This window comes from Pygoscelis adeliae, unplaced genomic scaffold (assembly GCF_000699105.1).
Source record: "Pygoscelis adeliae isolate BGI_AS28 unplaced genomic scaffold, ASM69910v1 Scaffold1, whole genome shotgun sequence".
In the NCBI taxonomy this organism is placed as follows: Eukaryota; Metazoa; Chordata; class Aves; order Sphenisciformes; family Spheniscidae; genus Pygoscelis; species Pygoscelis adeliae.
The window spans coordinates 1,009,131-1,026,367 of record NW_008824051.1 but is presented as its reverse complement, the minus strand read 5'-3'; the positions used below and the strand labels follow the sequence as shown (position 1 = coordinate 1,026,367).

Sequence of the window (17,237 nt, the reverse complement as noted above, 5' to 3'; positions counted from 1 at the left end):
TAATGTAAAGTTTTTTCATTAGCAATTGCTGTTCAGCTGTATATTTTCTTCAGTAACCTAATTAGTGCTAGAAAGGTAACTTTTCTTCTTGTGTATTACAGTATGTCAATGTAGTTGACACTCTTGCAGAGCTTATATATAAATAAAAATCAGAAAAAAATGTAAAGGACAAAAATGAAAGGGAATGCAGAAATTAAAAGTAGATTTTCCATGAGATGGTGAATGCCTTCATCTCCCAGTGACATCAAGATGGAAAGTGATTACTTGGCACCCTGCAGGATAGACCCATGGGAGTCCTATGGGTCACTAGCACAGAAATTATTACATGCAGGTAAAATAAGAAAACAGGTATTAATGAAGAGAAGAAATTATGTCCTTAATTTGATTTAGTAGCTTCCTAGGTCTGAGTTTGTTGCATGAATAACACAGCATCCTGCAGACAAATTCCAGCTTTGACTTTGGGATGTTATCAATTTCTTCAAACCAAATCACAGGCCTGATTGCAAACTGCGTTCCAGTGCAGTCCCTGACTAATTAAGTGTATAGTCGTAATGACAACACAGATCCTACCAGGCAGGATGTTTAGACATAGCTGAAGTAAACCACTGTGTATTATTAATGGCAAGAAGGGGTCAGTTACAGACTCAGGATGCCCTGTGCTCTAATGGCATTAACACTGAACGCTTTCCTCAGAAATGTTGATTTCGGGCTCTTAGATACAGAAATATTCCTGCCAAGTTGTTTCAAATGGGCTGCGTCAAGGACTCGCATCAGCCAGGCTAACAGGCGAGAGAGGTTGACCTAAACCTTCACCCTCAGAACGTGCTTTGGTGAGATGCTGTGCACCTCTGGATGCTCCTGGAGCCTGCCTGAGGCTTGTGATGGTGGGACATCAAAGAGCAGGTGCTGACAGCATTGTGGTGTAGCCAGCTCAGCCAGGAAGGGATGATGGAACGGCACGGTTGCATTGAGTCACTGCTCCAGTGGCAGCGAGGTGCTCTAAATAAACTGTGTAGATGCTCTGATAAAGTCGGTGAGGGCCACAGTTTATTTCAGGCACCACAGTCTAGAAACGGAAGATCTGTGGAAGATCTTTTTGCCTAATCGTCTCTTTCCCCTCTTCAGAAAAAATTATACCTTATCATAGTTGTTAGCTTAAGAAACCTTTTTCTTCCCCAAATATGCCATTGGAACACCTCAGAAAGAAAAATCTTAGTGGCTAGACATCCAAACAAGTGAGTAAATCATACTGGGGAATATTCCTGGAAGCTGAGGCCAACTGGCAAAGCAACTATTCCAGTAAACTCCCATTGCCCACAAATCATGCAAGGTGCCAACTGGCAATGCTCCCTGTGACGTTCTTCCTCCCAAACTGTGCCTGGAAGTTACCTGAGAGAGTGGCAGAAGCCAAAAGCATGCTGGGAACTGTTAGAACAGTTTAACTTAGTTTAATATTAATCTAGTAGCATTAATTTAGCCCAAATTCTTCCACGCTGTGAGGATGTCCTGCACTTTTAGATGCAGATCTTCCTCTGTGCAAATTTGATGAGGTCTTACATTTCATTGCTGCAAAATACTGAGATCAGACTTGTTGGATAATAAAGTAGGAGATAATATTTAAAACAGAATTAATAACAAAGGAAATTTATTGCCTATTTAATAAAAACACTGTAGTTTACTACAATAATCATTAAAAGAACTGCAACCTATGATCTACAATGGATGTCATTTTTTGGAGGAAGCTGGTTCCATGTATCTCTAGTTGGGTTTTATTGCCCCCTTTTTTTTTGTCCTTTGGATTCTCACGCACTTTAAGTAAACAAGGAAAACACATAAAACCCATGTTTATTTGAAAATACAAGTCAAAATCATAGAATCATTAAGGTTGGAAGAGACCTCTAAGATCATCGAGTCCAACCGTCAACCCAACACCACCATGCCCACTAAACCATGTCCCTAAGTGCCGCATCTACACGTCTTTTAAATACTTCCAGGGATGGTGACTCAACCACTTCCCTGGGCAGCCTGTTCCAATGTTTAACCACTCTTTCAGTAAAGAAATTTTTCCTCACATCCAATCTAAACCTCCCCTGGCGCAACTTGAGGCCATTTCCTCTCGTCCTATTGCTTGTTACTTGGGAGAAGAGACCAACACACACCAAAAAAATTTTTTGAAAGCTCACTTTTAACGTAAATGTTCTTCTTCCTTATACAAAATAACAATTTTTACTTTTACATCACTATAGTTTTCAATCCATAATATAAAGTGTACCAGAATACTAGAGACAGAAAAGCTGAAGTGTTGCGTTTGATGCCCTGATCAAATTCCAACTGCGAGTTGAGGTTTTACAGAGAAAACAGGCAACTTGCCCTCATCCTCCCAGTCTAATCAACATGTTCTCCTCCATTCTTGAGAAAATTAACCTCATTCATCACATTGTGCTCCTGTTCCTCCCTACGGCTCGTGACGCTTTCTTTGCTCCTTGTCCTACTTCTGGATCTCAGAGCAGAGCTGTCATGGCTTGATGGCACAGTGGGTGCACAAGCGAGTGAACCAAGTGAACATAGGAAAAGCTTTTAGCAGTGTACCCTTTTTTTGTTTTTTTTGGTTTCTTGGTTTTTTTAAGGCAGAATAAATACAAAAGAATTTTCTCTGCCACAGAAACATCCTGGTAAGTTCTAGGTTTTTACAGCACAAAGTCTGAATACTGTTACTCAGGGTATCCACAAGATGAAGGTACTTAATTCACTCACCTGATTTTCTCCCTCCTTTTCCTGATAATCAAATTCCCCCACATATTATACAGAGATCCTGACAAAACCTGAAAGCTACTAAATATATCACTAAATTCATGAGATGCAAATAACCTCAACAAACAGTAAACAACAGCCTCTGACTTGGAGCCTGAGTCTCTCGGATTGCAGAGTGCTCTTAATTCCCTCTGCTGCCGCTGCCTCTTATGAGGAATACTGCCCAAGATGATGATCAATCGTGGGACTAGAGAAACCGCTAATTCCTTCCTTTCCAGCCTCTTCCAACATTTTGTCTTCACACCTCCTTCCCGTTCCCTCTTCAAACTAGGTATCTTTTCTCTACCTCATTGATAAAGTCACCACTTCATTTCATTATCTCTAATTCCAGATATCCTGCATACCTACACTGAAAATAATTGATATAGGTCATCAAAGGAAGAAAGAGTATTTAAAAATATGCACCACTATGAAGACGGATGACAGGGCAATAAAACTCAGCACAAGAAAAACCTGAGCTGGTAAGTTTGCCTAATTTAAAAGAACAGCAAAGTCTTTACTTTCCCTCTAAATGCTGATCAACATCGCATCCATGAGCCATGTATGGTACAGAACTTTTATCTGTAATTCATGCATTTCTTCAACTGGAACAATTATCTGCAGAGTGAACGTGATATGGGAAGCCACACTCAAAGAAGGGAAAATATTTGCAAAAGATGAGGAAGCCGACTAACCTGACCAATAGGTTCTTTTGTTGGGGTCTTTCCTCTTCTAGCGGTGCTCGTGGCCAAAGTGGTGGTTGTTTCCATGACTGACGTGGACATCTCAGACTGCATCGCTGTGGCTGTGGACTCAGTTGTCATAGAGGAAGGCACTTCACCAACAAGTCTCACATTTCCTTCTATCACGATGTTGGCATCATTTTCTGCTGCCATATTCAGAACTTTCAAGCCATTGTAGTAAAGACCAGAGAGCTGGCCTTGGAAAGGGTGGCCACGTTCCTTGCCTCCAATTTTTATGGTTGCTTGGCTATTGAAGATTGTGAGCTGACGCCCTGTGAAGATAATATTATATACATGCAAAAATGTTGACTGTGAACACTATACTCTACACAAGTGATAACAGATTTTCATGGGGTGAATAATGAGAGCAATAAACTATAAGAAAAGGATTTGACTCATAATTCATTGCTTTTTAATGAGGTGTCCATGAAATGCATAAATTTTGAGAGCATTTGCATTTTTCTTAATTTACGATGTTTTGGGACTTTTTTTTTTTTTGCTAAAAGGCCAATCAAATGTATTTGCAAATGTGTTTAGTACTAGAAATGATATCCCTCTCCCTTTTACCTGAAAGCAGTGTTAAGCTTTTTGGTGTGTGTCAAGAATGCCAGGTTTCAAATTCCTTAAGATTACTTTTTCTTCAAGTCTGCCAACATTTCAGTTTTTTCCTCGCAATACAGCATAGGGCCTATAGCTTTAAGTATGTACATGTGAGTTTATGTATGTATAGACATATACAAATATGTGTATACACACAGAGAGAGTTTATATATATGCCCACAAGTCACTAGGTCCAGTGAATTTTAAAGAATATGTTATGGAGTAATCTGTCATATCTCTATATAAGTGAATAAAATATTTACTTTTTTAATTAAATGTTTCCTTTTTGTATTTAAATGTTTATTTTCCTTCAACATCCACACTGAAAAGAAACACATGGTTCACACTGAGTATCTCAGAGGCAGATTCAAAAATAGATGTCTGATTGGCTTTCAGCAAGGCTATCAATTAAAATAAAAGATTTTAGATGTAAAAGCGGCTTCAGAAATGATACACATACCGATGGAGAAATCATGGCACATTTCCAGTAAACAGAGAAATCCTCAGCAACAGTACCACTCTTAGTAAATAGAATAGTCACTTTAGCAGATTGGTTTCTGCTCACAAAAAGCATGCACACAACTTTAAGCTCTGTTTTAATTAGTGTTTGTTCCAAAATCCCCTTCAGAAGGTTGCAAACGTTAAAGGGACTTCATTTTGATTGGCAATTCATATTGCCCACTATTTAAGATACCTACAGTTTAAACAAATTTTTTTTTCAGGACCATAATGAAGATCTCGTAACTACATATATTTTTAGTTAATAATTTAGATGCTGGAACATGTAATATAATCTATGAATGATTTATAATTTTTGGTTAATGTTTGCTATGAGTACCTTCATAGATTGAGTTAGTGGATTATATTTAACAGTCCCTTTAACCTTAAGTTAACAGGGTAAGATTATTAAACAGCTGGTACTTCTAGAAATGTATAGAAATTATTATACAAGGTATGCAAATATTACTCTATATTTTACTTTTTTAAAGTTGTTTTTAATTTAGTTTTACTGAAATTTATTTTTTATGTTTATTAGTGTTACAATGAAGTACTACTTGGTTATGTTCAAATTATTTTTTTATTTGAAGTTTTAATCAATGTTTTTTACCTTTGTCGAGTAGCCATTCATCAACTACTCGACCAAGTCGATATGGAATTCGCTGTCTAGCAATCGCCAGGCGCTCGTTATCATTGTTTCCTTTAAAGTTTAAAGAGACATTTCATTGGTTAAAATCTGTAAGGTCAAAGGTTAAAAGTTAATACTTAAAGCTTGAGCTATACAGTTGCCACATGATTTTTTGAAATTTGGAATTTTAAAAAGTGCTACCTAGAACATTTCATGGTTCAGACTTTTCATTCATTCATTTATTTTATTTTAGCAAACAAAATTATTCCTATGTTAATTGAAAATTAGAAATCTGCATTTGAGCTAGGTTATTAAACTTATGTTATAGACAGACCCAAAAAACAAATTTAAACATCATCGAATGGCTTTACAAAAAATGATCATTGACCTCAGGGTTTTGTCTTTTTTGATGTTTCTTATTAACTAGTTAAACATGTTCAGGTGAAACAGGTTTAAGTTTTCAAAAGACATCCAACCTCTCACTCCAGGTTAGTCATTTAAAGAAGAACACAACTCTTAATCACCATCTAAGGCACACTTACTTCTGCTGTCTAGAAATAGACCTGCTGTAACTTATTTTCTAGTAAGAAAAAATACATTCTTATTCACTTCATTTAAATAAATTCCAGAGATTCAAATATATGATACAGAACAGACCAGGGTATTCACCGTTTGTACATTCTCATGGGGTATGTTGACAGTGTCTTGAAGGAACACCAAGGCTTTGACAAAAGTGACTTGCTGAAAGGTAGCCTGGTTCTGAAATGTGGAAGCTCTTTAAAATTTAGCAAGAGGCCATCTGTAGTGGGGTTTCATAAATTAAGAACTAACCAGAACTCGGCAATGCAAAACACAGACTTGTCATATTTGCAAACCATATCTATTCTCAGTCTGTGCAGAGATCTTTGCCTTCTTTAAATAAAACAATGAGATAAAATAAGGCTGGTACAGTCAGAAAAATATCAGACAACAAGGAATAATTAGCAAATCACTTTAAATTTCTTTCTAATTATAGCTTTTTGTGTTTGAATGATAACAGAAAACCATGTCTTCTACTTAAAACTTTTCTTAGGAGAATGGTAAACCTAAGTATTTCCTTCAAAGTACAGGTTTTTGGTGGCAGTAGTATTTTAGACCAACAATACCTTTTTCTTCCATTGTATTGGTTTATATTAGTAAAGAACCTGAGAGATAAGACGAGCCAGATGAGTAAAAAGCAGTCATTCCTAATTCAGGTCCAAATTCAAAGTCAATCTTACTAGCTCAAATGTGCATACCGTCTCTGACTTCAAAACCCTCCAATGAACCAAGTCCTGTATCTGCAGTGGAAATGTAAGTACAAGATGCAGTAGCCCATATAGTGCTCAGAAATTCATTTTCTTGAGCTAGAAGGATCCTACTGCTAATTATCAAACCAAAGTATTATCCAAATTCAGAAAATCAATGTTCTCGTTTGTCAGACAATTATCCCCACTATCAGCATCACAAGCCATAACAGGCTTGCAGGGAAGAATCGGTACCATAGCCCCCAGAAATAGCAAGAGCAACGGTTTCTGTGCCAAAAACCATGGTGGTTTTATGCAGATACTTATTCTGCAGTGACATGAACTGCTACTTTCCATATTTCATGTCTCCCTCATTTGGTTTAGCATGGACATAGTTCACTATGCCAAAAGTTGATCTATTTTCTTTTGAGAGGATGTCCTTTTCCTGTTCGCTTTCCAATGTAGAATCATAGAATGGTTTGGGTTGGAGGGGACATTTGAAGAGCATCTAGTTCCAACCCCCCTGCTGTGGGCAGGGACATCTTTCACTAGATCAGGTTGCTCAGAGCCCATTCAACCTGACCTTGAACACTTGAATGATGGGGCATCCACAACTTCTCTGGAGAACCACAGAAGTTGGTGCCACAACTTCTCTGGGCAAATATGCTATGTGAACTTCTATATGCATGTCGATATTAAAAAGTGCATGGGTGTATATATAAAAATATAGACTTTTTCCTCATATGTATATTTTGCTCTATTCTCAACTTTCAGAAACATTCTCTGTAAAACAATATTTTACTGAAACTTTCCTTTTTCCGCCTTTCCAAGAAACTGAAAATTTAGAATAAAAAGCTTCAGAACACAACTCTTGTGGTGTTGTGAGAAAACAGAATGTCTTAAATTTTTTTTCCTGTTATGATCTTTAAAATTACTGCTCTTCATCCTGGGCTCCTTCACTTACAAAAAACCTCTTGTGACTAAATGGAAATTTGAGAAGTACAGGAAAAATATGAGAAATGTCATGTGATCAACATGGGAACAAAGATAATTAGTGTGATCCTCCATGTTTCTGTTCTGGATTTGTATCTTCTATTAAAAAAAGATATATATATACCCACACCAGTGAGTTAATAATTTATATTCCCTGACAGCCAGTTACTTTTAACACTTATATTTAGCTTTGCAATAAGATGTTTTTGCAGTTTTTATTGGGGCATCATCAGTTGATTCACTGAATAAGTGACAGAACGTCCTATTTCCAAAAGGTTTCCTTAACTCAAAACAAATGAATCATGAGGTTTTGTTGCTGTTGGGTATGGGGTTTTTGTTATCTATACTTAAAAGAAGAATCCTGCGCCCCCCCTCCCCCCGCCTTTTTAATGTCATTTCTAAGAAAAGGCTAAATTGTTCAGAAGACATTCGTCGGTATAAGTAATCTATTAACGCAGTGGAAAGAAGTCTCAAGGATGTAGATCATCATTCACTCAGATTCACCCACTGTTACTCACTGGATGCCTTTCATGAACAAATGCTCCCCAGACCACAGAAGAACCAGATAGTCATGTCAAAATGAAACACTCTTCACAACCGCATGTGTTGGGAAGGCATTAAACTCTATGCTTGTTTATTCAACCAGTGGGTGTAAAATAGGTGCATTTGGTAGGAGGACCCTCTGCAGTCACCAGTCTGGATCCTTAACACTATGGCATCTCTCTACTGTAATTCTGTTAGTAACACAGGATTTATCCTAGACAAGGTTTATTGCTGCCTCCACTTTCAATACTTGGCAGCTGCTCCAGGATATCTCTATGGCGATCGTGGAAACTCCTCTGTGAATTAACAGCATAAATTTAGTCTTGGCCAGCTTATACATTTCTTTGAATTATTTAATTAAAAAGTCCATGCAGTATGTATGTTTTCTGAGAATATTGCACCCTATTGTAATGTGATTCTATCTATAAATTATGTTTTATACTAACTGCAGCAGTCTTGTGCCACTGGGAGCAAAATACAAATGAAAAGCAAGGAAATAATCACTTGATTTGTAAAGGTCACACAAAAAAGTAATTGCTGATTACATTAGCCCATCCCTCATCAGAGGAAAAGTGCATTGTCAAATGCATCTAAATTTGACACTATTACTTTAGCTTAAATTCTTCTAGTATATAATATAAATGGAAGGGCTAGGGGGAAATGGTGTGGAACTTATGCAGATTTAGTTTCAAGGAGAATGCATAGGTTTAGTAATGATGAAACTGGTAGACACATAGGTAAGTTAAAAACTACATTTAAAAAAAAATTATACCTAACATTGAAAATAATGGAAACGACATTAAAAGCAACAAACACCCTGTTATTTCATAATGAAAAACACACATGTTTTCAATAACTGCTTCCTCCCAAACAGCTGGTTTGGGTCATACTCTCAGCTACAACAAATCTGGATAGCCCCACTGAATTCAATAAAACTATGTGCATTTACTTCACCTGCTAATCTTATCCCCAGTAGGGAAAACACAAATACCACATATTGTTTTTCTCAGGAGTATTCAGTGCACATTTTTCCTGCTTCCTTTATTTATGCTTGTTTTTACCAATATGGTGAACCACAAGGAACTTATCCAGTAAAAAACACTTCAAAGAAAGTTAATAAATATTTTCATACTCTAAATAAACTTGTGGCTTTGAGATTTTATTTCTGTTACCTGTCTGAAAGATTAAGCGCTCTGGCAGGCATGCTTTTCAACCGTAATTCATAAAAAGCAACTGATATGCCTAAACTTTAATTGTAGACAGCTATGTGACTCTCCAGCATGACACTTTCTGGTTATATGGCTGAGATTTCTTTGATTAAAAAAGCTAGGTAGAAATGATTGATACAGGATGTGCACTGTGACATTGTCTAACCTGATTGAATTCTAGATGGCTTCATTCTTCTGCCAAATAGATAATATTTTGTCACAACACAGTGTTAATTCTGTACAGGCAGAAAGGCTTCAAGGGAATAACAATAATTCCAAAGAATCAAGGTAAGCAGAGAGGAGCAGAAAAGGTCAAATCTTTGAGTCGGAGCTAAATCTTGTGGCAAGATTGAGAAGAAGCAGTCCAAAAAAACTTTAATCATACCCTTATATCTATAGGTCAGCTGGGACAAACCAACTATGTGAACTTCACTAATATGTATTTTATCCCTCCTGATTTATTATATTGTCAGTGCTGGAGTGTAATTCTATTTTGTTCTCTGAAATAAAGGTGTCAGTTATTGATGTGAAATAGCAGCATCCTTGAAAGAGAATAAGTAAGAAGGTTGAAAATCGAGAGTCTGTGAAGAACAACCTAGACTAGAGAATATTTTCTTTGAAACAAACCCTTTAACAGAATACAAATTCACCTTGTTAGTCTCGGTGATCTGCTAGGGAAATAAATAACAAAGTGACGAAAGCAAGGTCTATCACCATTTATAAACCCCCCTCTCCTTAGTTTTGCTCATCATGATCTTGACACGGCCATCTCTGAATCATGACTCCCCTGACATCCACAGGAGGAAGGCAGAGACCCATATCATTCCTCCAGATGCAGTTAGGGATGAAACCTGACTGAAGTATCAGCTGCACGGCATGGAGGAAGCCACAGCAGCTCTGTCGCACGGGGCCAACAGTCCACATAGTGTCTCACGTGGCCAGGCTAGGAAACGAAAGCACAATCACGCCCATACTAAAGTATGACCCATACTAAAGTTCATTCGAATCATCTATTACTGGGCGCACACACACTTGTGTATACAAACATATATTAATGTTGGAATAAACTGGAGATGCAAAGACTGTGGTCTAAAATTTGTACAACAGATATTTCGCACGTGCAGCTTGCCTCTTCCCGGCAAAAGAGGGAATGATATTTTAAGTGCTATCAATTGTAAGCACAAACTTTTACATGACTTGCATGTAATTTTGTCATGCTGGTGTTCACACTGGCTCCATGTCCTGGCCATACATGGATGCTTTCAGTATCATCATAGTTGCAATGTAAATTGATGTTAACAATACAATAGGTTCAGACCATAATGCATTTCAAATAGCCAATATACAGACAGTCCCTAAAGCTATATTAAGATTCAAATTTAAATAGTCTTTAACTGTCATCTAAGGAATTCAGTGGATATGTCTACATTGCTCTGTTTGACCAAAGACCCCTTAGAAAGGTCACTCAAGCTAGGGCTCCCCACCCGCATGGGCAGACCCAGAGTATGTTCCCAGACTTTCCATGCACGGTACGTAGGGCGTGCTAGGACATAACCTTACTTCACCTGCCACTGTAGACCTTTAGCAAGTCTTGCTCCTAACAAACTTAGCTCCTAAATAGTCTGCAGCACATCCCATCATCTGATCTTGCCTGTTGCCTTCATAAATAGCCCTACTATTATCCGCAAGCGTCTTGTCCTCAGCAGCCATCAGTAAGTTTGCCTTTATGCCTGCAAACACAAGATCACCTCTTCCATCACAACCCCCTGGGTCCAGGATATACAAGCACGAGACTGGGTTGGATGGGGCAGAGGGCAAGAGGTCCAGTAAATCACTGTGTTTGTCGGGGACTCTGACACTGCTCTGACCCAGGTTTTTGCTGAATGCTTACAGACTTGGCTATCCGGTATTTTATCCGGGAATGAGAAAGTTCTGAATGGATCAGATAAAACTGTGTGTCTTTTTCTGTTGCTAAAGTATGCCAGCTTTACCTCTTACAATGTGTAGGACGACGAGTTGGGAGAGAGGGAGGAGGATACAGTGGTCAGCCTTGAAGACTATTGTACAAGGAGTTAAATATCCAGAAGGCTGATTGGGCCTCTTCCAGTGTTCAAAGGGAAGGTAGACACACAGTTCTAGGATGTGTATTTTTTCCCATTGGACATCTTGAAACAAACCTTACCGTCATCTTGGTAAGATAAAAGTGCAAAGAAACCCTAAAGTTAGAGAAAGAACCTGTAGCAAATAAGCAATTAGTCCAACTCTACAATACCTTACCTTATTCCAGAAGAGCTAACCTATAAAAAAAGAAACCACCATGAGGTATGACTTCTCCAAACTTCGAAGTGTCAAACCTGGCAAGTTCATATTAAGTGACTTAACATAATATGGCCCTTTTCACCCTACAGGGACTCCCAAATTCCTTATAATGAATATTAGGTATCCCAAGAGGATATTCTGCTCACAGAATGACTGACAGCAGTCTTCAGAGCAGAGCGAAATATCTAATTGGTGGCTTATAACACTGCAAAACACAAAGCAAAACTTAGGTTGCCTTAAAGAAGAATCCAATTATCAGATTTATTGGAAGTTGTATGTGTCAGTTGATTCCCATTCCACTGATACCACAGACTGTACCAAAACATCTTGTGTTCACCTGTAAGCTCCTTGTTTCATGCTTGCATATTAAACAAACTAAATCATATTTTTACAACTTTTTAGAGGATAAAACTGAGAACTCTCATTAACCTCTCAGGGAGATCTGAACCTTCACTTCAAATCAACTACCTTCCGCCCTGTTTTGTTTTTGATTATTTTTCTCTGGATTAATTAGTAATTAAACGAAGAGTGTGCTCTTCCTGACTCTCACTTCCTCACTGTAATGCAATATCTGTCTCAGTTTATGCTGTGTTGGATTGCTTACTTTGAGAGATTGGTGTATTATATCAAAAGCAAGCAAGAGAAGATGAAAAGCTACAAGAAGGAGATAAGAAAACATAGGACTTGTCTGATAAATTAAAGGTCATATTTTGTTATCAGGAGTTTTAAAAAGATCCTTTGTACTGCCTGTGCAGTATTTAAGGAGCTAATACTGTATGGCTGCTGCTAAAATAGGCAGGAAAATTGATAGAAATCATTAAAGAGGAAGATTAAAGTATAAAAAATGAATTGTTATAAGTACAGTACCTTGCCCCACATCACTCCAAGAGTGACATTTTGCAGTTCTCCAAGGTAAAAGGACTCTGAACTGTTTCTAAATCATAATGTCACAGCATTTAAGGTTACTTTTCCTACAGAAATTTAACCAGAAGTTGACTGTAAGCAATTTCTTATTCAATAGGTTTTCAACAGCTGGAAAATGGAGAATATTTCAACCCTACTGTATCTGAAATTAGCTAGGTCTGAGATAGCAACTACTGAATGTGTTCTTCTGACTTTCGTCCAGCTAGCAATCTGGATCATCTTCATTTCGTATTAGCAAAGAGCTGCTATATAGAATGTCTCTTGACAGAAATAATACATTATATAAATGAGCAATGGCAAATGGAAAACACTGTGCTCAGCTCTTATTTTAAATTTCTATTGGTCTGTAACCCCATGAGTATCCAGTATTCAGGTAGAAGACATCAATAAGAAAGGTCTTATTAACTGTGTGCAAGCCTCCTAATTAAGTTTAGTCACATTGCAAGTTCCGAGGACGGAATAGGACAAACTGTCAAAAGGTCATTGCTCATATCATTGCATTTTATTGCAGTCAGTGAAAGGCTTTGGGAAATTCTATATATTTTTTCCATATATTATTTCTGGACCATTTGCAACATGAAAAGTTATCTGAAACAATAAAAAAAAATTCTGGGGTTAAATTCTGCTTTTGGTTGTGTGATTTATAAGAGAAAACAGAGCTTAGCTTTCAGTTGTGATCACCAAAGCTACTGCAATTGAACTGCTCTAACAGACTGTTTGGAGGCAATGCAGGGTGCAGCGAGGATAGTTTCATGGACATTACATGACCAGACACATAAAAAAACGTAAGAAATCCCAGGCAATCAGCATCGACCCTCAACAGCACACGAAGTAACTTGACTGCAACTGCAAGTATTAAAAACGTTGATTTCACGTTCTTTCACAAAGCATGAAAATGCTAGATTTAACCACGACTATGCCCCCAAGTCCTGAACCATACAGGTGCTTTGTCACACTCACTACACCTGCAAAGGCTGCGTCAGCTCGTTCTCCTAGGGATATGCATGATTACACACAGGCCATTGGAAACAACAAAAGTGAGTTGTCCATTATTTGGACAAGCCTTTGCCAAGCAGAAGAAACATACAGATAGAAAATATAATTTAAGAGATAAAAACCTGTTCTGTATAAGCAGTGCAGAAAAAAAAGTAGCCCTTGGTCAAAGCAAGCTCCAGACTTTCAGTTCTATCTAAAAGCAGCATTTCAATTTGTGTATTTATGCCTTGCAGACATTTTACTATAAAAGAATAATCTATTTCAAATGGAAAGGTTTAAACTTGTACACATAGGGTTTTTTAACGCTTTTGGCAAGACACAGAAACAGAAACTGTAAATAATAGAAACAGATGCGTGCTGAGATAAAAGCAGGGGAGTGCTTTAGGACTGCAAAACTATAATGAGCAGTCCACCACGCAATAGCATAATGGCCGTGGGTAGACTCCCAGCATTGATTTAGTTTTATCTGTTAAAAGGTGAAATAATCTGATTCCCTGGTTATACATTAAAAGAAAGCTTCACTAATATTTTTCATTTAAATTAATCTGTGATATGTAGCACGTCACTATAACTTTTTATGAAATACAGCTAATTTTTTAAAAATCTGCAAAGTGTTTCCAATTAGCTAAGTATTTTCCCCTTGTGATTACGTTTCACCTCAGTTTTTTTGTGTAGTCTAACTGAGAAGACTAAGAATTATTGTGAAACATTTTATTTTGCTTTGGGATTCTGATTTTGAAGAAAATCGAAAACTACCTTGCTCAAATGCTCTGGATTTCTGTGTCCAAAACTTCTATAGTTCCCTTCTTTTACGATTAAGGAAGTTCTCGAGGGAAAAGTTGGTTAGCGTAACGTATTTACCACTTTCCTGAAAACTGTGCTTCATGATTTCTCATATTCTCCATGTAAAAATGGAAGAAAGACCCACTGCTGAATAAAGCACCTGTGAAGGGGGATAGGTGTGAGATAGGCTGTGTTGTCACCAACCACTCCTACGGAAAGTCCATTTCAGTGCACCCTATTCTGCAAAAGCACTTAAAGACACGCTGGACATCAACCACAGAAGCAGTTCTCGAGTGCCTTGCTAAATCATGGCCTGAAAAGACCTTTGAAGCTACAGATCTCTTCCTGGATGTTTTCAGGCGATAGCTGGTGTCAAGGTAGCCTTGGGCAACTAGAAAAGAAAGCCACTGACTCCAATGTCAGTTCTAACACGTATGGATCTGACCCACACCAGCTAAATCAAGATATCCCAATTCTTTAAGCTCTTGCCCAGAACACACTTTCATATCAGGAGCTGCTCTGTTTTAAAGTTAACGAGGCCACATTTTAGATGGACGATGCAAAGCTGGCAGCTAACTTTCATGTAGGTCTACATTTATTGGCTTGATTTTCAGAGTTAATCTGAGTAGAAACACCAGAATGAAAAAATAATCAATATTGAACTATTTAAGTATGTATGAATTTGCAACAAAATATGTAATTGCTGGTCAACTGTAATATGTTTAATTTTTCATTTTCTTTTACAAAAATCCATTTGCTAATGTAATATCCAAAAAGTAGACTCGACTTCTACTTTGAAACACTTAGGAAATGTTAAATGGGGAAAAGAACAATTTTTGAAAGAAAATAGCTCTGCTAGCACAATTTACACATCCACTTTTTCTCAGGAAACCACTTGACCTTTTAAAAACATACTGAAACCCACTATGTTGAAGAAATTAGATAAGGATATTATCATCTTTCCAGCTTTATGAATACTAGTAGCTTCTCTAACACGAAGCACTAATGCATTATTAAAATATAATGCAATACGCTATTTAAATTATTTTTATTTTTAAATGACGGTGCTGAGAATGATGAAGTATTAAATAAACATCTAAATCTAAGCAGATAATACACTAACAGCTAAAACGTGCGGATGGCTTACTAATAAAGTATTAATTCGTTGCAGTTTAATAAGCATTTTCAAGACAAAATTCAGGACTCCAAGAAGGAAGGACTACATCATTCCATCAATCCACTGTCCACCATCAACCATGAAAGTACTGCCATGGAATCAATAGGTTATGTTGGAAAAGAAAACTGCCTACCATCCTTGCTTTTATTAATATGTGCATGGATTTGCCACTGCTTCCAAAGTAGAACATTAGAACTTATAAACAAATTTTCATGACTAAGGCTGAAGTAAATCCAATTAAGATTAAAATATGTCTAACTGCCAGGATGGATTGTTACCACCAATGAAGCGCAAGGCTAAAACATGGTTGTGACAAAAGATTGGAGTAACATCCCATTTTGTTTTCTGCACAGAACACCCATGGTGCTCACGACCACAGAGCGATGGCAGATAAGGAAAGTGTACAGACAGCAGATTATTTTTGATAGACTCTTGCAACATGGCTCATCCCTTCAGCTCAGCTGGAAAAGCTGTACGCAGGCTTACTCCATAGAATGCTCTTTAACTAAAGTCAGCTACTGGAAAAATACATGTAACAAACTGTGAGATATCAGATTGAATGGCTAAGCAAGCGGCTAACTAGTAATCATTTTCCTAGCTACCAGGATTTATGGATGTATAAATCTACAACGTTGAGAAAGAGAAAGATGAATGATACATTAGGATTGGGGTAATATTTTCAGTATTCTTTTTCTGCTCTTTTGCAAGCACATTCTCAGTTTAATGCAATAGGACTGACATGTTTAAGGCATTGTATAGCTGTTGTTTAGCACAGTAATGTTTCTGGATATAGAAATTATACCTGAAAACATTCTTTCTTCTGGTCCAACTTGGTTAATTCCTGGGAAGGTATAGTTATATCTCCATTACAAACACAATGCTACCACAGCATTATTCTTACATTGATAATACACTCCTAATATAGACATAGGCATAATCTGATCTGCATATCACAGGATATGAATATTGACCCACTTGATCCTGTATTCAGCCATAAAACTATTCTTTGCTTAATTCATAACCTATAATGGGCTCAGGCAGGTCTTCCAGGAAAATATCTTCTCCAAATGTGATGACACACAGTAGAGGAAAATCTCTCAGCAGTGAAGTCCAAGGCTCACTGTTGAAATCACGTGTTCTATTTCTCGTGTGAATTTCTTAGTTCTGGTTACAGCTTTCTAGAACAGCTAAAGAGCATTGTAAGCATCTAGTGTTTTCTCCCCCTGAAAGCACTTAGTACTGTAATCAAGTCACTGCATAGTTTTCTTTTTGACACTATAAATCAGTTGAGATAGCACCTCTTTTGGGCTCTTGTTACACACGCACCAATTTTTTTTTTTTCCATAGAACCACAGACCCCAGGTATAGACTTTGATACCTGTTCCAGAGCTGGTTTCAAAGTGCTGTAAAGGGTGGTAAAATCCTCCCCAATTCTTACATTTTAGCCTTTTGTGCCCACAAAGCAATTTCCATAAACTCCTTTGTCACAGTATCACATGATGTTTCATATGGAGCAACCGGAAAGATGAGGCCCCAACAAGTGTTATTGAATACTAGTAGCTTCTCTAACACGAAGCACTAATGCATTATTAAAATATAATGCAATACGCTATTTAAATTATTTTTATTTTTAAATGACGCTATTTAAATTATTTTTATTTTTTCCAACAACTCAGAATTATACATTTCCAGGACATTGTCTACATTGCCATAACTTTCACTCCTTCCTCTTAGACCCATACCTTGGCATTTAGCACTGCTGCAGTGCTT

At 37.4% G+C, this 17,237-nt stretch overlaps 1 protein-coding gene across 1 annotated transcript in view; it reads right to left on the bottom strand.

Moving 5' to 3' along the window:
• Positions 1-17,237, bottom strand: part of NRXN1 (neurexin 1) — a 487,169-nt gene that overhangs the window by 98,293 nt on the left and 371,639 nt on the right. Inside the window, exon 13 of the mRNA XM_009333610.1 lies at positions 3,486-3,805. Within this exon, the coding sequence (XP_009331885.1) occupies positions 3,486-3,805 (320 nt within the window). The remainder of the gene's footprint in view (positions 1-3,485; positions 3,806-17,237) is intronic.